The sequence below is a fragment of the Leptodactylus fuscus genome, chromosome 7 (genome assembly GCF_031893055.1).
Source record: "Leptodactylus fuscus isolate aLepFus1 chromosome 7, aLepFus1.hap2, whole genome shotgun sequence".
NCBI lineage: Eukaryota > Metazoa > Chordata > Amphibia > Anura > Leptodactylidae > Leptodactylus > Leptodactylus fuscus.
The window spans coordinates 2,055,815-2,080,285 of NC_134271.1; the positions used below are offsets into that span (position 1 = coordinate 2,055,815).

Here is a 24,471-nt window from a genome sequence, read left to right on the forward strand (position 1 = left end):
AGGTCACGGGGTAATGTAACCCTCTAGACTGCCAGAAAACATCGGCCACCGCCATATAAACAGCAGAAAGTCCTATTAAATGGGGTAATACTTTGTGCCAATGACATGCAGTATATTGTGAATCTAGAATATATAGGGTCTCCAGACATTTGTATGGGTTCTTTTAGTAATAAACTGGTACTATCGTTACTAAAACGCTTCATCCGCCCTTAGGTCAAGTTTCTTTGAAGAGAGAATAAGGGTAAGTTCACACTGTAAACATCTGCTGCAGATCTTGTTACAGCAGGAAACACCCAGGAGTGTCGGCAGATTCACTATTCATTTCACCTGTGCTGTGCTGAAATTGGTGAAATCCATGGTGAAAATCCGTGACAAATCCACCAGAGAATGAGCAAGCTGCAGATGTGAACGCCCACAGGGTGCGGATGTTTTCTGCTGCCATGATATCTGCAGTACACAGACAGAGGAGATCCTGCTCCCTTACTCTCTCTCACATTACAGCAGTACTGATCAGAGTCGCTGTGAATCTAGCACTGCGGTTAGATAGATCACTTACTAGATTCTTCTGCAGCAGTCTCTCTGTATCTGCCTTTCTCTCACACTGCAGCTGCTCATCCCTCCTCCCCTCTCCCTAGATTTGCATTATCCCTCAGTCAGTTAACAGTCTGTCTCATCTCCCTAGACAGACTTAGGGCTCGTTCACATCTGCGCCCGGGAGTCCGTTTTGCAGGTTTCCGTTTCCTGCACAAAACAGAGCAGGAGACGGAAAGCTGCAGTCACATTCATTTGAAAGGGTTTGAAAGGTGAGCGGCCGTGAGCGTTTTATGTGCTCCGCGGCGAAACCGTTTTTTTTTTTTAAATGGACACAGAGTCGGACATGCAGTACTCTGTGTCCGGTTTAAAAAAAATGTCGCGGAGAGCATAAAACGCTCACCGGCGCTCACGGCCGGACTCGGCATGACAGGTTTCCGTATTCTGCATGCAGAAGACAGAAACCTGAGAATGGAGTCCGGGTGCTGGTGTGAACCCAGCGTTAACAGGAAAGTCATAATTAAAGGAGGTTTATTATTTGGTGACTTATCCTGAGATCATCAGTTGAATATAAGTGGGGGTCTGACACTTGGGACTCTACAGATCTGCTGAGCACAGGCCTTGTGAGGTCACCTTCATTAGTCACATGGCTAGTTCACAGCTCAGTCCCATTCGAGCTGTGATACTAAGTCCAGACTATACAATGTACAGTGCTCACCTGAAGGCTGTGGCCTCTTTAAGCAGCTGATCAGCAGGGGTCCCAAGTGTTGGATTCCCATCAATATTCCTAAAGATAGGTCATGAATTATTAAGCCTGGAATAACCTTATAATGTGCAGGTCAGAGGCAGGTAAGGAGCCTGTAATAAGGAGAAGGAGGCGGCATTATTCTGTAATAGGATGGATTACAAAGTTTCTTGTCTTGGCTTCTTCTATAGATTGATGTCGGTTATTTACAGGATTACTGAACAATTGGCTCACGTGCTCCACCTCCAGAATACATGGCCGGTGCAGGGAAGTAACTAGCCGCTTCCCACAATGAATCCATGAATAGTGGCCCTCCCCCGGAGCCCCTTCTCTGGCTCTCCTCTATAATTGGGTACACAATGTTCGCCTTTCCCTCCTGTTGGCATTTAAATGACAAGTCACCGCGCGGCTCCCAGATTTATATTTAGCCGCTTGATAAACATAATTCATTAGCACGAGGCCTCTGAGAGCAGAAAGTAAGACGCAGCTGATTAGAGACAGAAAGCAGGAGGATGTAGGTAAGAAGACGTGGAGGGGAGGGGGGCGCCCCAGCGAGGACATCAAGGGGAGGGGGCGCCCCAGCAAAGACATGGAGGGGAGGGGGCGCCCCAGCGAGGACATGGAGGGGAGGGGGCGCCCCAGCGAGGACATCAAGGGGAGGGGGCGCCCCAGCGAGGACATCAAGGGGAGGGGGCGCCCCAGCAAAGACATGGAGGGGAGGGGGCGCCCCAGCGAGGACATGGAGGGGAGGGGGCGCCCCAGCGAGGACATGGAGGGGAGGGGGCGCCCCAGCAAAGACATGGAGGGGAGGGGGCGCCCCAGCGAGGACATGGAGGGGAGGGGGCGCCCCAGCGAGGACATCAAGGGGAGGGGGCGCCCCAGCAAAGACATGGAGGGGAGGGGGCGCCCCAGCGAGGACATGGAGGGGGCGCCCCAGCGAGGACATCAAGGGGAGGGGGCGCCCCAGCAAAGACATGGAGGGGAGGGGGCGCCCCAGCGAGGACATGGAGGGGAGGGGGCGCCCCAGCGAGGACATGGAGGGGAGGGGGCGCCCCAGCAAAGACATGGAGGGGAGGGGGCGCCCCAGCGAGGACATGGAGGGGAGGGGGCGCCCCAGCGAGGACATCAAGGGGAGGGGGCGCCCCAGCAAAGACATGGAGGGGAGGGGGCGCCCCAGCGAGGACATGGAGGGGAGGGGGCGCCCCAGCGAGGACATGGAGGGGAGGGGGCGCCCCAGCAAAGACATGGAGGGGAGGGGGCGCCCCAGCGAGGACATGGAGGAGAGGGGGCGCCCCAGCAAAGACATGGAGGGGAGGGGGCGCCCCAGCGAGGACATGGAGGGGAGGGGGCGCCCCAGCAAAGACATGGAGGGGAGGGGGCACCCCAGCGAGGACATGGAGGGGAGGGGGCGCCCCAGCGAGGACATGGAGGGGAGGGGGTGCCCCAGCGAGGACATGGAGGGGAGGGGGCGCCCCAGCGAGGACATGGAGGGGAGGGGGCGCCCCAGCTAAGACATGGAGGGGAGGGGGCGCCCCAGCTAAGACATGGAGGGGAGGGGGCGCCCCAGCTAAGACATGGAAGGGAAGGGGCGCCCCAGCAAGGACATGGAGGCGAGGGGGCTCCCCAGCAAGGACATGGAGGGGAGGGGGCGCCCCAGCGAAGACATGGAAGGGAGGGGGCGCCCCAGCGAAGACATGGAGGGGAGGGGGCGCCCCAGCGAAGACATGGAGGGGAGAGGGCGCCCCAGCGAGGGTAGGCTCCTGCTTAAGGCCTTGTTCACACTGCTGTATGTATCACGGACTGCACAGGAATCCATACTCGTGCATGCTGCAATTCACACACAAAAAAATGCAGCAAGTTCCGCTTATATATGGTGCACGACATACGGACTAAGCGTACATATGGAAAGCCAACCAGGAGTGACTATTCATACATCCATGTGAACAGCGCCTAAATATCATGGTTTTCCAGGACTGTGATATGGATGATCCTTGTATTACACTCACCCCTAGGTAAAGTCCAACACCAAGGACCCTGTAACCCAGTAACATCACGTCTATTGGTGACACGGCTATGCCGCAGCTCAGTCCCATTCTAATATCTGAGGCTGAGCTGCAATACCATGTCCAGCCACTATAGGATGTATGGCGCTGTACTGGAGAAGTAGTGAGGGCTGTATACTGCATGAGTAATACAGCCATATGGTGCATTAGGATTCTTGGTATAAGTTATCAATATGTAATTGGTGGGGATCTGACACCTGGGACCACCACCGATCAGCTGCTCCGGTCAGTGCTATATCTACTTCACAGGCCTGAGATCTCTTGTTCATTGGTCACATGGCCTGTTTGCAGTTCAGTCCCATTCACATGAATGTGGTTAAGCTGTAATACCAGGCACAGCCACTACACCATATGTAGCGCTGTTCATGATTCCTGGTTTAGTGGCGGCAGCGACCTGATTAAACTTTACACCAAAACTTTGCTTTGTATGTTGGGTGGAATTTTCTTTAATGTTCTGTACTTTACATAAGAAAAGCCATGGCGGAGCGATTACACGTGATGACATAATTAGACAGAACAATATGGAGGATTTGACAGCTTTTGTTTTCCGAAAGCTCTTAAAAGCTGTAACAATGGGCCGACCGTACATGTAATGTGCTCGTGTTATAGGCGGCATCTGTGGGGGATCACTGAGGATATTCCATCTGGATTCACGTCCATGTCACTCGTCTGTCCAGTGAGTAATCGGGACTCTGTCCCTTGACAAAGCCTGTCTGCCTATATAAGATGTACCAGTGACAATATACTATAGTAATATCAAACATGATAATGGCCATGTAATAATACCAAGTAATATAATATTAACACTTCTGTCACTATACCACATAGCACTGCCCATATAATAATATTAGATATCGCACTGCCCATGTAATAATATTAGATATAGCAGAGCCCATGTAATAATATTAGATATAGCAGTGTCCATGTAATAATATTAGATATAGCAGAGCCCATGTAATAATATTAGATATAGCAGTGGCCATGTAATAATATTAGATATAGCAGTGCCCATGTAATAATATTAGATATAGCAGAGCCCATGTAATAATATTAGATATAGCAGTGCCCATGTAATAATATTAGATATAGCAGTGGCCATGTAATAATATTAGATATAGCAGTGGCCATGTAATAATATTAGATATAGCAGTGCCCATGTAATAATATTAGATATAGCAGAGCCCATGTAATAATATTAGATATAGCAGTGCCCATGTAATAATATTAGATATAGCAGAGCCCATGTAATAATATTAGATATAGCAGTGGCCATGTAATAATATTAGATATCGCAGTGGCCATGTAATAATAGTAGATATAGCAGTGGCCATGTAATAATAGTAGATATAGCAGTGGCCATGTAATAATATTAGATATAGCAGAGCTCATGTAATAATATTAGATATAGCAGTGGCCATGTCATAATATTAGATATAGCAGAGCCCATGTAATAATATTAGATATAGCAGTGCCCATGTAATAATATTAGATATAGCAGTGCCCATGTAATAATATTAGATATAGCAGAGCCCATGTAATAATATTAGATATAGCAGTGGCCATGTCATAATATTAGATATAGCAGTGGCCATGTCATAATATTAGATATAGCAGAGCCCATGTAATAATATTAGATATAGCAGTGCCCATGTAATAATATTAGATATAGCAGTGCCCATGTAATAATATTAGATATAGCAGTGGCCATGTAATAATATTAGATATAGCAGAGCTCATGTAATAATATTAGATATCGCAGTGGCCATGTAATAATAGTAGATATAGCAGTGGCCTTGTAATAATAGTAGATATAGCAGTGGCCATGTAATAATATTAGATATAGCAGTGGCCATGTAATAATATTAGATATAGCAGTGCCCATGTAATAATATTAGATATAACAGAGCCCATGTAATAATATTAGATATAGCAGTGCCCATGTAATAATATTAGATATAGCAGTACCCATGTAATAATATTAGATATAGCAGTGGCCATGTAATAATATTATATATAGCAGAGCTCATGTAATAATATTAGATATAACAGAGCCCATGTAATAATATTAGATATAGCAGTGTCCATGTAATAATATTAGATATAGCAGAGCCCATGTAATAATATTAGATATAGCAGAGCCCATGTAATAATATTAGATATCGCAGTGCCCATGTAATAATATTAGATATAGCAGTGGCCATGTTATAATATTAGATATAGCAGAGCTCATGTAATAATATTAGATATAGCAGAGCTCATGTAATAATATTAGATATCGCAGTGGCCATGTAATAATATTAGATATAGCAGTGGCCATGTAATAATATTAGATATAGCAGTGGCCATGTAATAATATTAGATATAGCAGTGGCCATGTAATAATATTAGATATAGCAGTGGCCATGTAATAATATTAGATATAGCAGTGCCCATGTAATAATATTAGATATAGCAGTGCCCATGTAATAATATTAGATATAGAAGTGCCCATGTAATAATATTAGATATCGCAGAGCAAATGTAATAATATTAGATATAGCAGTGGCCATGTTATAATATTAGATATAGCAGAGCTCATGTAATAATATTAGATATAGCAGAGCTCATGTAATAATATTAGATATCGCAGTGGCCATGTAATAATATTAGATATAGCAGTGGCCATGTAATAATATTAGATATAGCAGTGGCCATGTAATAATATTAGATATAGCAGTGGCCATGTAATAATATTAGATATAGCAGTGCCCATGTAATAATATTAGATATAGCAGTGCCCATGTAATAATATTAGATATAGAAGTGCCCATGTAATAATATTAGATATCGCAGAGCAAATGTAATAATATTAGATATCGCAGCATATATGAGCATATAATAATCCAGGCTGACTGTATAAAACCTAGCGCTGCCTAACTTACCGGCAATACTCTAACAGCGTCATGTGTTTCATCCCAGCTCAGTTCCATCCATAAACGTGGAGCCCTTTCATTATGGGCAGCTCTGTCATGTGATCTATAGTCTGACCACCAGTCCTCTGTAGACAGGATGTCAGGCTTCCCTGTGTGCAGAACTTCCTGTGAACTATAGCATGACATCATCTATGACGTGGTTGATACTAGAATAGAATGGTAAAAGGTAGGTAATCCCTGGTGTGGCGTGGATCCAGTAGCGGGCACTGCCTTGGCTCTGGGTGTGTTAGCTCTTCAGTCTAGCAGGCTCCGTGCACCAACCAATCACAGCTAACACACCGGCATCGGCATTTGTTGTCTCAGGGTGATCCATACCACAATAATAAATAGGTTATGGTTGCATTTCCCATAACCTATATGGTTTGCTACGGACACATGGTTATCATCTAATACTAACAGCCACAGGAGGTTTAATAGACAACAGAACTGAGACAGCGCCGCCTATTGGTCTACTTCATAAATTGCTGCTCAAGACATTTTCTGCCCTATATAAAAGACTAGTTGTGCTATAATAGGTGTATCCCTACTATTATATATGCAGAGTTATAAAACTCCCCCGACCTATGCTAACTATCTCTGCCAGCTGCGTGTGCTGTGTGCAGAATGTCCGGTGTATTTCCAGCAGATATAGCTATTCACTGCTCTTATTGTCTTCTGCTTTTAAGAGCTGATACAAAGAAACCTATGACAAGCAGGAGGCAGGCGAGACGGACTGAAGCTGCGATACATAACGTATACTGACACTCTGCAGTAGGGGGCAACAGTTCTGTGTCACGGAGCGATCACTGCCTGCCCTTACATATGACCCATGTCGGCTGTACGAGGGGAACTATATCATAGAGGAAGCCAGGGATGGCAGACGAGCCATAATATGACATGCACAGGTCTACGCGAGACGTGCACAACCCCCCGAGAGCCTCTACATTATTCTAGTAATTGCTTCTGCTGCATCATATCCATGCCTGGGCTTCTTTAGCGTGTGTGAATGATGCTCAAAGCTTGAGCTGATCCTTTAGCACTGGCCCTGGACGCCGAAGAGAAGATAAACATTGGACTTGTCCTTTTATGAGGCTGATAATGAATTAGATTAGCGAGCGGCTGCTCAGTCCTCATAACTAGGATACAAGATAAGAAATGGAGAAAGCGACAGAAGAGGAAGAGAACACATGGACCCGCTCTGACACCGACACAAAGCTCTTCCTACATGGAGGCCTCTGTCCAGTCCGTCTGATGGACCTCCTCATGTCGTCATTATCATCGCAGCGGTCACCTAGGACTCCTCGACCAATCATATCACCTGTCGTAGCAAAGTTGGGGGTTTACTGGGACCAATGGGGGTCCACAATGATTCATGATGGGAGAAGAGTAGCAGTGATCTGACCAAGATGGCTTTACTGTGACTGTTGTGGAGCCCTGGGATAAAACCGTAAACATTGCTATCATCACAATGGCCACCCTTTATGGGAAATTTTCAGAACTAAGCCCCACCCTTATACAAAGCCCCCACTGAGTGGAGCACAAGACCCTTTTATCAGACCCCCAGGAGGCTACTTTAGGTGTCTGCAGTTGCGCTTTCGTACCGCCCATCACTGCACCAGTTTGCACCCTTGGGGTTGTAGGTTAGAATGGTGTTACCCCATGTGCCCCTGCCATGAGGCTGCCTGATATAACACGACTCCAGTCCTTGTATTTATTGGCTCTTTTGGTTTTCTTGTATATCACACACTGGCAGATACAAGACTGACGGACTCCACACAACTAGCAGTGACAGGCGGCTCGAGAATAAAAGATTCCGGCTATAATTAAGAGCTGATTGTTGTTTGGTAATCGACAAGTAACTTTTCCTTCTAGATAGGGATGTGAGTGCAGCGTTCGTCAGGGCACACATGGCTTGGTGTAATAGTGCCGCTGACAGCGGGGTCTATACAAAGATGTTAAGCACACTTACAGGTTATTAACACGGCAGGAGCCTGGCAAAGCCAAGTCAATCTTGTATTGTGCGTCTAAGCCTTCTTAGCTAAAGCATAGCCCCCGAAGTGTGTGTACACAGCCATGTAAGCGGCATTGTGCAGAGGTATCCATGCAGAGAGAACAAGCGCACCCTTTAGCTGCTCAAGAGGATGGAAATTAGGGTTTAAGATTGCTCTAATAACAATGCCATATAATAGTGTCACAAAGGGGATCACAGTGCCCGCATAATACTGCCCTATACTTCATATATAATACTGCCATATAATAGTGTCACAAAGTGGATCACACAGTGCCCACATAATACTGCCCTATACTTCATATATAATACTGCCATATAATACAGTGTCACAAAGTGGATCACACAGTGCCCACATAATACTGCCCTATACTTCATATATAATACTGCCATATAATACAGTGTCACAAAGTGGATCACACAGTGCCCGCATAATACTGCCCTATACTTCATATATAATACTGCCATATAATAGTGTCACAAAGTGGATCACACAGTGCCCACATAATACTGCCCTATACTTCATATATAATACTGCCATATAATACAGTGTCACAAAGTGGATCACACAGTGCCCACATAATACTGCCCTATACTTCATATATAATACTGCCATATAATACAGTGTCACAAAGTGGATCACAGTGCCCGCATAATACTGCCCTATACTCCATATATAATACTGCCATATAATACAGTGTCACAAAGTGGATCACACAGTGCCCACATAATACTGCCCTATACTTCATATATAATACTGCCATATAATACAGTGTCACAAAGTGGATCACAGTGCCCGCATAATACTGCCCTATACTCCATATATAATACTGCCATATAATACAGTGTCACAAAGGGGATCACAGTGCCCTCATAATACTGCCCTATACTCCATATATAATACTGCCATCTAATACAGTGTCACAAAGTGGATCACAGTGCCCGCATAATACTGCCCTATACTCCATATATAATACTGCCATATAATACAGTGTCACAAAGGGGATCACAGTGCCCATATAATACTGCCATCTAATACAGTGTCACAAAGGGGAGCACAGTGCCCGCATAATACTGCCCTATACTTCATATATAATACTGCCATCTAATACAGTGTCAGAAAGTGGATCACACAGTGCCCATATAATACTGCCCTATACTTCATATATAATACTGCCATCTAATACAGTGTCACAAAGGGGATCACACAGTGCCCATATAATACTGCCCTATACTCCATATATAATACTGCCATCTAATACAGTGTCAGAAAGTGGATCACATAGCGCCCGCATAATACTGCCCTATACTCCATATATAATACTGCCATCTAATACAGTGTCACAAAGGGGATCACACAGTGCCCACATAATACTGCCCTATACTCCATATATAATACTGCCATCTAATACAGTGTCAGAAAGGGGATCACACAGTGCCCACATAATACTGCCCTATACTCCATATATAATACTGCCATCTAATACAGTGTCAGAAAGTGGATCACATAGCGCCCGCATAATACTGCCCTATACTCCATATATAATACTGCCATCTAATACAGTGTCACAAAGGGGATCACACAGTGCCCATATAATACTGCCCTATACTCCATATATAATACTGCCATCTAATACAGTGTCAGAAAGTGGATCACATAGCGCCCGCATAATACTGCCCTATACTCCATATATAATACTGCCCTATACTCCATATATAATACTGCCCTGTACTCCATATATAATAGTGCCATATAATGCCACAATACAGTGTCACAGTAAGGACATGGGGTTTCTGACAAGTCCCATTGGTAGCCGATACAGACACCAGACGGTCACCACTAAGATGATTAGAGGAAATCTGTAAAATTTTGAAACAAAAGGATTTATTTACATTTGCTAAAAAGTTTATCTTTTAATTGTCTGCAGATTTCTATTGGTTATGTTCATGGGAAACCCCTTTAAGTCTAATAGACTCCTGGCTATTTCTGTAACCCCGGCCCCCCTACATGGGATCACAGGTACGGCCATCAGATGCTTTCGGGGGTCTCAGTAGACCCTGCACATAAGACGTTTGCCCTCACCCCTCCCTGGCACAGCCGCAGCAGTTTGTGGGGCCTCAGCCGTCGTCTTGCCCCAGGACAGATGAATGAATCCTATAGCCGGGGTTGTCAGGTGGTCGGTGCACGGTGGGATCTGCTCACTGAACGAGAACGTCATTTACATGGCCGGGATTGAGTGAGAATTATACATATTGGAAATAAACAGGATCCCAGCAGATGTAGCAGAGCCGATGTGGTCAATGGGGCTGTGCAGTGTGATAATAAAGACGAGAGATTGCCCAGTGATATTAATATGTAATACGGCAATCTCCTCCTTATAGGGGCTCCAGCTGTTGTAAAACTACAACTCCCAGCATGCCCTAAGAGCGTATGGCTGTGATTATATACCAGCAGTTGTCGTTTAGTAACCACTAGAGACCTACAAGTTTGGGATCATGTTCTAGGGTAGGGCTCCAGCTGGTGAGAACTACACAGCCCAGCAGGCCCAGGAAAAGCAAAGTGAGTTTCCATGCTGGGAGTTGTAGTTGGACAACAGATGGAGGGCTGAAGGTTGCCGACCCTGCTCTATGGGGATGAGAGTTAGAGGAATCGCCACCATTAACCTTCACCCCCTCCATGGCGACAAGTGTTCTGTGCTTATGGCCAGCCGACCCACAACAAGCTCAGGTATTGCTTTCTGACACCTAAACCAGCTCTGCTACATCTCTGGCGTTTCTAGTTATATGTAAGTCTATATGAGAGAAGGTTTGCAGATGGCTCACCTATAGAAAGGCCGTCACTCACCTATAAGACAGCTGCTTCTTCATGTAAAGCGGCAGCAGGTTGTCAGGACTTCCCTGTGCCATGGTAGAAGTGCCGGCTCTCATCTCCTCTTCCTCATCCACCCCATGGAGGTTGGATACCCGTCCATCCCCTAATCTCCGCTGCTCATGCCCTCCCTCTGCCATTCTAGGGTTTACCTTTAAGGATGGCAGGAAGTTCAGCCAGGGAAAAAGGGAAGAAAGAAGAAGTGAGAAGGAAAATCTGCTGGAAGGAGGCAGAGGAGGAAAAGACGATGGAGTCAGAGAGCGAGCAAGGATACAAATCAATAAGGAAGTTATCAGCAGGACTGGATACAGGAATAACAGGTGGAAGAAGGAACGATACAATGTATATCGGAGGAAGGAGAAGTATACACACCGGAGAATGGAGGGAAGGAGGAAGGGGGAGAGAAAGAAGGAAAGGGGGAGGTGGAGAGAAAGCTCATATAAGGAAAGGAGGGATAGAGATGTGTGCACTAGAGGCAATGCAGGAGCATACGGGAGGGGTGCAAGTGCAATGCAAGATGGCAAAGTCAAGACTAAGTTGATGGCTGTCACAGAGACGTCTGGATGTAGAGACAGAGCGGCAGGCAAGTGCGAAAAAGAGGAGTGAATGGAGAAGGAGAGCGACAGGGTGGGTGAGAGTCTATGTGACAGCGCAGTCAGTGCGCCAGCCTATGTGCCCTGTGGAGGGAGGAGGAGGAGACCTGCTAATATAATAATGTGCACCGTGTCACCTTAGAGACTGTCATTAACCCTGCACTGCCAGGAGGTGAGACCGCACACACAGCCGGGGGGTTGTAATACACTGGATATAGTGCAGGAAGGGAAGAGTTAAATCAGGGTGGATCAGGACCGAGCCTCGTGGATCAAAACCGAGCCTCGTGGATCAGGACCGAGCCTAGTGCATCAGGACCGAGCCTAGTGCATCAGGACCGAGCCTAGTGCATCAGGACCGAGCCTAGTGCATCAGGACCGAGCCTCGTGGATCAGGACCGAGCCTCGTGGATCAGGACCGAGCCTCGTGGATCAGGACCGAGCCTCGTGGATCAGGGCCGAGCCTCGTGGATCAGGGCCGAGCCTCGTGGATCAGGGCCAAGCCTCGTGGATCAGGGCCAAGCCTAGTGCATCAGAGCCAAGCCTAGTGCATCAGAGCCAAGCCTAGTGCATCAGAGCCAAGCCTAGTGCATCAGAGCCAAGCCTAGTGGATCAGAGCCAAGCCTCGTGCATCAGGACCAAGCCTAGTGCATCAGAGCCAAGCCTAGTGCATCAGGGCCAAGCCTAGTGGATCAGAGCCAAGCCTAGTGGATCAGGGCCAAGCCTAGTGGATCAGAGCCAAGCCTAGTGGATCAGAGCCAAGCCTAGTGCATCAGAGCCAAGCCTAGTGCATCAGAGCCAAGCCTAGTGCATCAGAGCCAAGCCTAGTGGATCAGGGCCAAGCCTCGTGGATCAGGGCCAAGCCTAGTGCATCAGAGCCAAGCCTAGTGGATCAGAGCCAAGCCTCGTGGATCAGGACCAAGCCTAGTGCATCAGGATCAAGACTCGTGCATCAGGACCAAGCCCCGTGGATCAGATGGCAATCTCTGCCAGTCACAAACTATTGGAGATTTCACGTAAAGCTTGCGCTAGGTTTGTGGTGTGGGATATAATGTGCGCCTGAATTATTAAGAGGCTCCAGTCGCTCCCTGTGCCAGGACTTCAGCTCTCTCACACGAGTTATAGTGAGTTTGTCAGACCAAGGTGTCAGCGCCCGAACCCCAGACCCAGCCCCAACCCCAGCCCCAGCACAAACTCCAGCCCCGCGCACCCTGTTATACAAAACATGTCAGGGGAGGCGCAGAAGGAGCAAAGTGACGCCTCCTAGGGGCCTTGTGCCAAATATGCACCACATGTACACAGCATATGATAACAATTAGAGCGCTCGATAGGTGATAATAATTAGAGCGCTCGGTAGGTGATAATAATTAGAGCGCTCGGTAGGTGATAATAATTAGAGTGCTCGGTATGTGATAACAATTAGAGCGCTCGGTAGGTGATAATAATTAGAGCGCTCGGTAGGTGAGAATAATTAGAGCGCTCGGTATGTGATAATTAGAGCGCTTGGTAGGTGATAATAATTAGAGCGCTCGGTAGGTGATAATAATTAGAGCGCTCGGTAGGTGATAATAATTAGAGTGCTCGGTACGTGATAACAATTAGAGCGCTCGGTAGGTGATAATAATTAGAGCGCTCGGTAGGTGAGAATAATTAGAGCGCTCGGTATGTGATAATTAGAGCGCTTGGTAGGTGATAATAATTAGAGCGCTCGGTAGGTGATAATAGAGCGCTCGGTAGGTGATAATAATTAGAGCGCTCGGTAGGTGATAATAATTAGAGCGCTCGGTAGGTGATAATAATTAGAGCGCTCGGTAGGTGATAATAATTAGAGCGCTCGGTAGGTGATAATAATTAGAGCGCTCGGTAGGTGATAATAGTTCACTATTCTGCCTGTCAATGTTATTGAGCTGTAGTAACGCCATATTGTCACCAGGAGGCAGTATATTATATTATAGAGCGCTCCATAGGGAAAGCTTCAGTATCGGTAATTACATGCGGTGAATATTTGGGACTTCATGTCGGTTTTCTACACCTTACACAGCAGAATTATTACAATAAACCATCTGGAGATCTGAAGTTTAGAGCCGGCCCGTCCACACCGAATATAGAAGATTTATACAATAATGCATTTTATTTATAGCGCCAACATATTCCGCAGCGCTTTACATAGGGATCATAGCAGTGAGGCCCTGCCCGTAGTAACTAATGAGGTCTGCTGTAATATGTAATACCGCTACCACATGGAACCTCAAAGTTATATGGTAGAATTATTTGAATGCTCCACGTTGTTATTATTTGACCACTGTAAGGTGGTATTTTAGCCCATTACGGTGGTATTATTTGAGCACTATATGATGGTATTATGTTTGCTCAGTATAGCGGTGTTATATTGGTATTATTAGCACAGTATAGGGGTGTTATAGTAGTATTATTTCAGCACAGTATAGCAGTGTTATATTGGTATTATTAGCACAGTATAGCGGTATTCTATTGGTATTATTAGCACAGTGTAGCGGTATTATATTGGTATTAGCACAGTGTAGAGGTGATATATTGGTATTATTAGCTCAGTATAGCAGTATTATATTGGTATTATTAGCACAGTATAGAGGTGTTATATTGGTATTAGCACAGTATAGAGGTATTATATTGGTATTAGCACAGTATAGCGGCATTATATTGGTATTATTAGCACAGTATAGCAGTGTTATATTGGTATTATTAGCACAGTATAGTAGTATTATATTGGTATTATTAGCACAGTATAGCGGTGTTATAATGGTATTAGCACAGTATAGCAGTGTTATATTGGTATTATTAGCACAGTATAGCAGTATTATATTGGTATTATTTCAGCACAGTATAGAGGTATTATATTGGTATTATTTCAGCACAGTATAGCGGTATTATATTGGTAATATTAGCACAGTATAGCAGTATTATATTGGTAATATTAGCACAGTATAGAAGTGTTATTGGTAATATTAGCACAGCATAGCGGTATTATATTGGTATTAGCACAGTATAACAGTGTTATATTGGTAATATTAGCACAGTATAGCGGTATTATATTGGTATTAGCACAGTATAGCGGTATTATATTGGTAATATTAGCACAGTATAGCGGTATTATATTGGTATTATTAGCACAGTATAGCGGTATTATATTGGTATTATTTCAGCACAGTATAGCGGTATTATATTAGTATTATTAGCACAGTATAGCGGTATTATATTGGTATTATTAGCACAGTATAGCAGTGTTATATTGGTATTATTTCGGCACAGTATAGCGGTATTATATTGGTATTATTAGCACAGTATAGCGGTATTATATTAGTATTATTAGCAGAGTATAGCGATGTTATATTGGTATTATTTCAGCACAGTATAGCAGTATTATATTGGTATTATTAGCACAGTATAGCAGTATTATATTGGTAATATTAGCACAGTATAGCGGTATTATATTGGTATTATTAGCACAGTATAGCAGTATTATATTGGTATTATTAGCACAGTATAGCGGTGTTATATTAGTATTAATTCAGCACTGTATGGTGGGATTATTAGCACAGTATAACAGTATTATATTAGTATTATTAGCACAGTATAGCAGTATTATATTAGTATTATTTGAGCACAGCATAGCAGTGTTATATTGGTATTATTAGCACAGTATAGCAGTATTATATTGGTATTATTAGCACAGTATAGCAGTATTATATTGGTATTATTAGCAGAGTATAGCAGTATTATATTGGTATTATTAGCACAGTAAAGCGGTGTTATATTAGTATTAATTCAGCACTGTATGGTGGGATTATTAGCACAGTATAACAGTATTATATTAGTATTATTAGCACAGTATAGCAGTATTATATTAGTATTATTTGAGCACAGCATAGCAGTGTTATATTGGTATTATTAGCACAGTATAGCAGTGTTATATTGGTATTCTTAGCACAGTATAGCAGTGTTATATTGGTATTATTTCAGCACAGTATAGCAGTGTTATATTGGTATTATTAGCACAGTATAGCAGTATTATATTGGTATTCTTAGCACAGTATAGCAGTGTTATATTGGTATTATTTCAGCACAGTATAGCAGTATTATATTGGTATTATTAGCACAGTATAGCAGTGTTATGTTGGTATTATTAGCACAGTATAGCAGTATTATATTGGTATTATTAGCACAGTATAGCGGTATTATATTGGTATTATTAGCACAGTATAGCAGTATTATATTGGTATTATTAGCACAGTATAGCAGTGTTATGTTGGTATTATTAGCACAGTATAACAGTATTATATTAGTATTATTTGAGCACAGTATAGCAGTATTATATTGGTATTATTAGCACAGTATAGCAGTGTTATATTGGTATTCTTAGCACAGTATAGCAGTGTTATGTTGGTATTATTTCAGCACAGCTACTTCCTGTACAGTCTATCAGTTCTGCTGACATTATGCCTGTACAGTCTTGTTATTGCCGCACTCAGCACCATCTATTGGTCCAGGATTGTGTTGCACGGTCAGTACGGTATTATTTAGAGTTGTATTATTAATCCTGCGGACCCCCAGTAGTGGGAGAGGCTGCTGCTCCTGCAGTCGGTGAGGCGATGCTTGATCTCATTAGGTGAATGTGATCTGTCAGCGGCAGGAATTACTGGAGTCTCTGCTCACTGACTTTTCCATGTCTGCAAACATCTGACTGATTAACCCCTCGCTGACTGCAGGCGCTCTACCTCCATGTATTATGCAGCCTCTGTGTTGCTGAGCTTTCACCTCCCTGTTTGCACTCTTCCCCTGCCCTGTTTTTGTGGCCCCCTCCCCTCCCAGTGACTCACACCGGAGACGAACTGCTGATGCTATTGTTTTTTTTTTTTTTTTTTTTATTATTTTGCTTGACTGAAGCCTGCAGAGAGCGGAGATGAGAAGAAGCAGCGGCAGCAGCGTATAAATCTGTATCCGCGCGTACAAAGCTTGCATTAACTAAATCTTCTCCAGAGATCCAGGTGTGTTCTGTACAAGGACAGAGGGGCCGCAGGGGCCAGCGAGAAGGATCCAGGCCAGAGAAGTTCTGGGCAGAGCAGGCAATGATTCTGTCGTCGACAGCTACAAAGTCTGTTCCTGGCAAGAGATGGGATTATTGACTGTAAGAAGAGGATTCGCCTTCCATAAAGTCTTATGAAGGAGTCAGGAGAATCGGCTTCCTTATAGTGCAAGATGGCAGGTGGCATCCACATGAGGGGTCCGGACGGAGGAGTCTGTCCGCCCTCGGCCCCGGGGCACAAGGAGGGCAGTTGTGGACAAAGTCTCTGCACACATTCGGGTGACGCCATGGTGAATCTGTAGAGGGGGGTTGAGATTGTGCGCTGGGATCACCGTCATGTTTTAGTCTCTGATTCCAGAGATCCCAGCGCTGGCGATTCTCCTCCTGCTCCGCCCGCGTATAGTGCTCAGCTTTCCATCCCTCTCCCTTTGCCCCCAACTCTACAAGAACTCAGCACTTCGGCCCCTGCAAAAGAGAAAAGGTCGCAGTCAGCAGTGAAGTTATCACATAAGACAAGTTGTCGCACATTCACATCGAGCAGCCTGAGGACACAGAATCTCGCCTGACCTGAGCCCAGAATTCTTAAGAAATTGGGACAACTCCTGGGTGTTGGGAGAAGGAGCTGAGAAATATTTGCAAACATATGGGACTGATGTATGAAGGATTCTGCCCATTGTAGGTCTCCTACCAATGAGGGGTCGGAAAAGCTCTTCTCCAAACCTTTGTATCCACAATGGAGGAGGGGCGGGTACACGCAACACGGGGGGGGGGGATTTATTAAGACTGACGTTTTGTATAGCAGTCTTATGTCACATGACGTGTGCGAATTATTAAGAGGCTCCAGCCCCAGGGCCAGTAATGAAGTCTATGACAGTCATGGCCGGGTGTCGTCGCTGTAAGTCACCATATTCTGAGCACAAACAGGGCCAGAGAGGCGGGCCACATCTAGACCAGAAATCGGGACTAGACGGGTTCGTACATCTCCCCACCGTCTGCCCCTCTTTCCTTTCTAGGAGCTGGAGCTGTCTAATCCCAGATTGTGGCAGTAGGTGTCAGGAAGACCATGCAGTGATCCACAGGATCCACCATCCAGAAGGTGGCGCTAGAGCATATCCTTAACAGGGCCACCACAATGGGGCCTAAAAAGACACGGAGACATCGTGCTCCTATAGACCCCATTAGAGAATAATATAGCCATGAAGTGAGTGACATACGAGATATTGTAAGGCACCTGACAACCCCGACAACCTCTAAGACACCTCTGACTACTCACCCCTCTTCCTGCCGTGTGAGTCTTCCATATGTCTGGTTCTTCCGGTCTGTCGGTCCATGGTACTTGTCCCTTTCGTGAGCCGTGTTTTCGAGATGCTTGGTGAGAGATGCTGCGTCAGGGGACCATTGTCTGAGGTCTCCCAAATCTGTGGTGGGATCCTCTGCTGAAATTCCAGCTCCTTCATCGTAGGACAAGAGGCTTCGGGAGCGGACTAGAAAAAAACAAGACGCACATTACTGAGATGTCTCTTATCTCAGGATCTTCATGTTCTGTCCACAGGATAGGTGATAAATGTCAGACCAGTCCGACTTCTGGGACCCCCGCCATCCATGAGAGTGGGGTCCTCCGGCTCCATTCAGTCTCCATGGGGCTGCCGGAGATCACCAAACCCCCTACTCATAGCCTGTACATGGACTGGTAGTGACAGACATGGCTCCATTCACATGGGGGGCGCAGGATCCATGAGACCACCCTAGTCAGACACGTATCACCTGTCCCAATTCTAGGAACATCCCATTAAGGCTCCACATACGGGGCTGCTTTCTGCTTCCATTATAGCTATAGGGAGACCGCCAGCATAGCCATAGGTATAAGTGACCTGTTTTGTAAATCGCGGCGTTTCCGTTGTGCGTATTTCTTTGCAGTGTGTGGATGGAATTCGTTGTGGTTTTTGCCTAAAGTTGTTTTCTGTGAATTCCATATGAATAGGGGCGGTCACTAATATGTGATGAGTTATGGTCGGACCCCCAGGACCCCCCATAGATCAGCTATCTAAAGAGGCCACAGAGTTCATGAGCATTGCAGCCACATCATGTTCATTAGTCTTAGGTATAGCAACAACTCAGTCTCCTCCAAGTGACTGGAGCTGAGCTGCAATACCAAGCACAGCCACTATACAATGTGTGGCGCTGTGTCTGCTAAGTAGTGAAGAGGCTGTAACTCGAATCCTAGTGCTGATCTGTGGCGGTCCCCTGTGTCAGACCCACAATCACATATTGATGGTCTATCATCCCAGAAACCCCTTTAATAAAGAACATGACGCCCTTAAGGCCTTAACCCCTCGGCTTCATCCACCACCCTTTATGGCTCTGAGCGTCTGACATGAAAGTCTTTCTTACATAACATCTACCTGGAATCCTTATATCTGCGCTTTCATGTCGTACTGTTAGAAGTTCGGGCCATAAATTAGACGGACACTTCTATAGGATACATCAATGTCAACCTGATCACATGTGCCCCTATAGCAGATGATGGCGCCTGCGAGCTCGCACACATGTGCACAGCACCTGGATAGCCTGCCGCCTTTACCAGCCCCTCACTGACTCTCCTGTAGTGCCATGCTATAATACGGGCAGTCACACCAGCGTACACCGTCCTGCACCGCCAGCGATCACCTGTCATCTGGGTCAAGTGTGGGATTTCTCTGCAGCGCCACCACAGGGGACATAGAGGATTACACAGTGCACAATGGACTGTCCTTGCAATGCACTGACCTGCTGGGTCCTCCAGAGACACACTCCTTGCTTCATCTAAGGAGATGTCTAGGACTAGGATTCAAATGAATGGGGCTGTCCTGCAATACCAAGGAAAGCCACTATACAATGTATGGCGTTGTGCTCAGTAAGTTGTAATTAAAGGTAATTCTTTAGTATATACCTAGCACAGCGCTGGACATTGTATAGTGGCCATGCTTCATGTTGCAGATCCCTTTAATTGTCCCAGACTGAGGGGGGTGACAAGAGGACTCATCAGACATCTGTAAGATTAATAGCTGGAAGGGACCGTCATTTCATTTCCATGCTTTTCAACCCAATTCAAGTATTTTGTGTGAGATTTACAAGCTCTGACAGGACGATTTATATCTCTGATGGAAAAGTAGAAGGAGTTTTATAATGAAGGAGACCCCTAAAGACCCGCCGCCTCTCCTGACACCAGAATATAACTGCACTACCCATGAACTCATCCTGGAGCCCTCTGATAACTCAGCCATTCCTCCTGGAAATAATGGACAAGTGGGTGTTACCAGTAGGGGGCGTGTCCCTGCATACACTCTGACATTGTCCAATCAGTGCAGTCAGTGTATGGACACGCCCCCACTTATTTTATACATTTGTAGGAGGAATAACAGAGGAACCGCACAATGCAGACATGTAAGAAAATGCTGCAAAATTGGGATTTCATGGAGAATAAAAGGAGGCGGATGCGCAAGGAGGGGGGGGAGGGGTTACTAACCCATCTATGAAAGGGCATTTTTGGTGCACGTTCGTTTCGTTCTGCGTCTCCGCCAGCTCCGGACTGATTTACTAAGAGGCCATGGCCAGGCTGGAGGAGGAGACGCCTTAAGAAACCCTCTCTATTGTTCCCAGGTATCAGCTACTCCAGACCGGGCAAGGTGGAAGGAATGTATAAGACTGGTGTTTGTTTCTGGCCCCCCCTTATGACACGTATATGAGAGCATTTACATATACAGGTCACCCCCCCACCCCGAATGGAGACACAATGCACATGTCTGAGCACTACCCAATTCATACAGGGGCGGAGGATGATGGAGCCGGTGGACAGGTGACAAGGTGCTAAAGTGGGACCGCCCCTTTAAGAAGATAGGAAGTAAAAGATGTTTGCTGATATCGGTGCCTTACTCTGGCTGAGGGTATACAGGTCAGGTGCCAAAAGAGGGGCTGACTTCACTGTCTGAGACCCCGAAGAGAACTCCGGGAAGGACGGAATCATGGAGCCAAAGGCAAGAATAAAACACAGTACGACAACCTGCAGAGAGGAGAGAGATGTCAGCGAGACGGCGTGCAATGTTAGTGTAGAGGTAACGCAACTCTGACAACCATAAACCCACAAAACAAGGCCGAGAAAGACAGAGAGAGGGAAAGCACCAGAGGCAGCCACAAATACACATGCATACAAAGCAAATACAGCCAGGGATGCACAATGTGACACACAGAGCACAGACCTAAGCCCCACCCACTACCAACAGAAATCTAATGGAAGGGAGTAATACACCAAACCATAGGGAGCTGCGAGTATAAAGCACCGCCAGCCATACGGTTGTCAGACAGCTGGAATCTGTGTGTCAGGAAACGACATCTCCCAGCATCCTCAGAACACCCAGAGAAGTGACCGGAGCATGCTGGGAGTTGTAGTGCTGAAGGTCGCTGATCTGGCCACAGATTCATATGGCCCTGTATGGTCGACTTTGTGAAAAACTCAAAAACAGGTGGTGAAGGTGAAGGAGAAGAAGACAAGTAATGGAGACGCCTCAGTCAGTGTGGTGGTAGCCGGGCTTCACCTGCCCCAGACATGGCACATAGCAGACAATGATGGATATCAACATGGAGGATCAGTCTATGGCAGTAAGTAAGTGGCACAGACCCTCTGAAGAGCTCGAAGGGACCACCGCACAGGCGTATGGGGAGGAGCAGACCCAAAGGCGGACCCATAGACTCTGAGTATCATGTAGGCACCCACTTTGTAGTGTTGTCTGGGACTAGGATATTGACTTCCACATTTTCTTCTCAGGCCAGTGACATCACATTAGTCAGTCACACGGCCTGATCAGGACTCAGTCCCAGTCAAGTGGATGGGCTGAGCTGCAATACCAACTGCAGCCACTATACAGTGTATGACCGGAGCATTCAGTATCATAGTCCTGGACATGTATATACTCTATGGTACATAGAGAACATTCCAATTGTCTCTGCGCTTACTCCATTGAACACTTGGTCAGTGATGTGCAGAAACTCTGGAGAGCACAGTCGGTGACACAGACATTCTGGAGAGCACAGTCGGTGACACAGACACTCTGGAGAACACAGTCGGTGACACAGACACTCTGGAGAGCACAGTCGGTGACACAGACACTCTGGAGAACACAGTCGGTGACACAGACACTCTGGAAAACACAGTCGGTGATGCAGACACTTCGGAGAATGCAGTCGGTGACGCAGACATTCCGAAGAGCACAGTCGGTGACGCAGACACTCTTTAGAGCACAGTCGGTGATGCAGACACTCCGGAGAACACAGTCGGTGACACAGACATTCTGAAGAACACAGTCGGTGATGCAGACAGTCTGGAGAACACAGTCAGAGATGCAGACACTCCAGAGAACACAGTCGGTGACGAAGACACTCTGGAGAACACAGTCGGTGACACAGAAATATACAGTGTATGACCGGAGCATTCAGTATCATAGTCCTGGACATGTATATACTCTATGGTACATAGAGAACATTCTAATTGTCTCTGCGCTTACTCCATTGAACACTTGGTCAGTGATGTGCAGAAACTCTGGAGAGCACAGTCGGTGACACAGACATTCTGGAGAGCATGGTCGGTGACACAGACACTCTGGAGAACACAGTCGGTGACACAGACACTCTGGAGAGCACAGTCAGTGATACAGACACTCCAGAGAACACAGTTGGTGACGCAGACACTCTGGAAAACACAGTCGGTGATGCAGACACTTCGGAGAATGCAGTCGGTGACGCAGACATTCCGGAGAGCACAGTCGGTGACGCAGACATTCCGGAGAGCACAGTCGGTGACGCAGACATTCCGAAGAGCACAGTCGGTGACGCAGACACTCTTTAGAGCACAGTCGGTGACGCAGACATTCCGGAGAACGCAGTCGGTGATGCAGACACTCTGGAGAACACAGTCGGTGACACAGACATTCTGAAGAACACAGTCGGTGATGCAGACAGTCTGGAGAACACAGTCAGAGATGCAGACACTCCAGAGAACACAGTCGGTGACGAAGACACTCTGGAGAACACAGTCGGTGACACAGAAATATACAGTGTATGACCGGAGCATTCAGTATCATAGTCCTGGACATGTATATACTCTATGGTACATAGAGAACATTCTAATTGTCTCTGCGCTTACTCCATTGAACACTTGGTCAGTGATGTGCAGAAACTCTGGAGAGCACAGTCGGTGACACAGACATTCTGGAGAGCATGGTCGGTGACACAGACACTCTGGAGAACACAGTCGGTGACACAGACACTCTGGAGAGCACAGTCAGTGATACAGACACTCCAGAGAACACAGTTGGTGACGCAGACACTCTGGAAAACACAGTCGGTGATGCAGACACTTCGGAGAATGCAGTCGGTGACGCAGACATTCCGGAGAGCACAGTCGGTGACGCAGACATTCCGGAGAGCACAGTCGGTGACGCAGACATTCCGAAGAGCACAGTCGGTGACGCAGACACTCTTTAGAGCACAGTCGGTGACGCAGACATTCCGGAGAACGCAGTCGGTGATGCAGACACTCTGGAGAACACAGTCGGTGATGTAGACATTCTGAAGAACACAGTCGGTGATGCAGACAGTCTGGAGAACACAGTCGGAGATGCAGACACTCCAGAGAACACAGTCGGTGACGAAGACACTCTGGAGAATACAGTCGGTGATGTAGACACTCTGGAGAACACAGTCGGTGATGTAGACATTCTGGAGAACACAGTCGGTGATGTAGACATTCTGAAGAACACAGTTGGTGATGCAGACACTGGAGAACACAGTCGGAGATGCAGACACTCCAGAGAACACAGTCGGTGACGAAGACACTCTGGAGAACACAGTCGGTGACGAAAACACTCTGGAGAACACAGTCGGTGACACAGACATTCTGAAGAACACAGTCGGTGATGCAGACATTCCGGAGAACACAGTCGGAGATGCAGACACTCCAGAGAACACAGTCGGTGATGTAGACACTCCGGAGAACACAGTCGGTGATGTAGACATTCTGGAGAACACAGTCGGTGATGTAGACATTCTGAAGAACACAGTCGGTGATGCAGACACTGGAGAACACAGTCGGAGATGCAGACACTCCAGAGAACACAGTCGGTGACGAAGACACTCTGGAGAATACAGTCGGTGACGAAGACACTCTGGAGAGCACAGTCGGTGACGCAGACATTCCGAAGAGCACAGTCGGTGACGCAGACACTCTTTAGAGCACAGTCGGTGACGCAGACATTCCGGAGAACGCAGTCGGTGATGCAGACACTCTGGAGAACACAGTCGGTGATGTAGACATTCTGAAGAACACAGTCGGTGATGCAGACACTCTGGAGAACACAGTCGGTGATGCAGACACTCCGGAGAACACAGTCGGTGATGCAGACAGTCTGGAGAACACAGTCGGAGATGCAGACACTCCAGAGAACACAGTCGGTGACGAAGACACTCTGGAGAATACAGTCGGTGACGAAGACACTCTGGAGAACACAGTCGGTGACACAGAAATTCTGGAGAACACAGTCGGTGACGCAGACACTCTGGAGAACACAGTCGGAGATGCAGACACTCCAGAGAACACAGTCGGTGACGCAGACATTCCGGAG

At 46.4% G+C, this 24,471-nt stretch overlaps 1 protein-coding gene across 1 annotated transcript in view; it reads right to left on the bottom strand.

The window, feature by feature from the left end:
• Positions 1 to 17,106: 17,106 nt before the first annotated feature.
• Positions 17,107 to 24,471, bottom strand: part of CREB3L1 (cAMP responsive element binding protein 3 like 1) — a 51,248-nt gene continuing 43,883 nt past the window's right edge. Inside the window, exons 10-12 of the mRNA XM_075283342.1 lie at positions 20,732 to 20,858; positions 18,093 to 18,303; positions 17,107 to 17,284 (exon numbers count right to left, since the gene is read on the bottom strand). Of these exons, the coding sequence (XP_075139443.1) occupies positions 17,260 to 17,284; positions 18,093 to 18,303; positions 20,732 to 20,858 (363 nt within the window). The 3' untranslated portion in view covers positions 17,107 to 17,259. The remainder of the gene's footprint in view (positions 17,285 to 18,092; positions 18,304 to 20,731; positions 20,859 to 24,471) is intronic.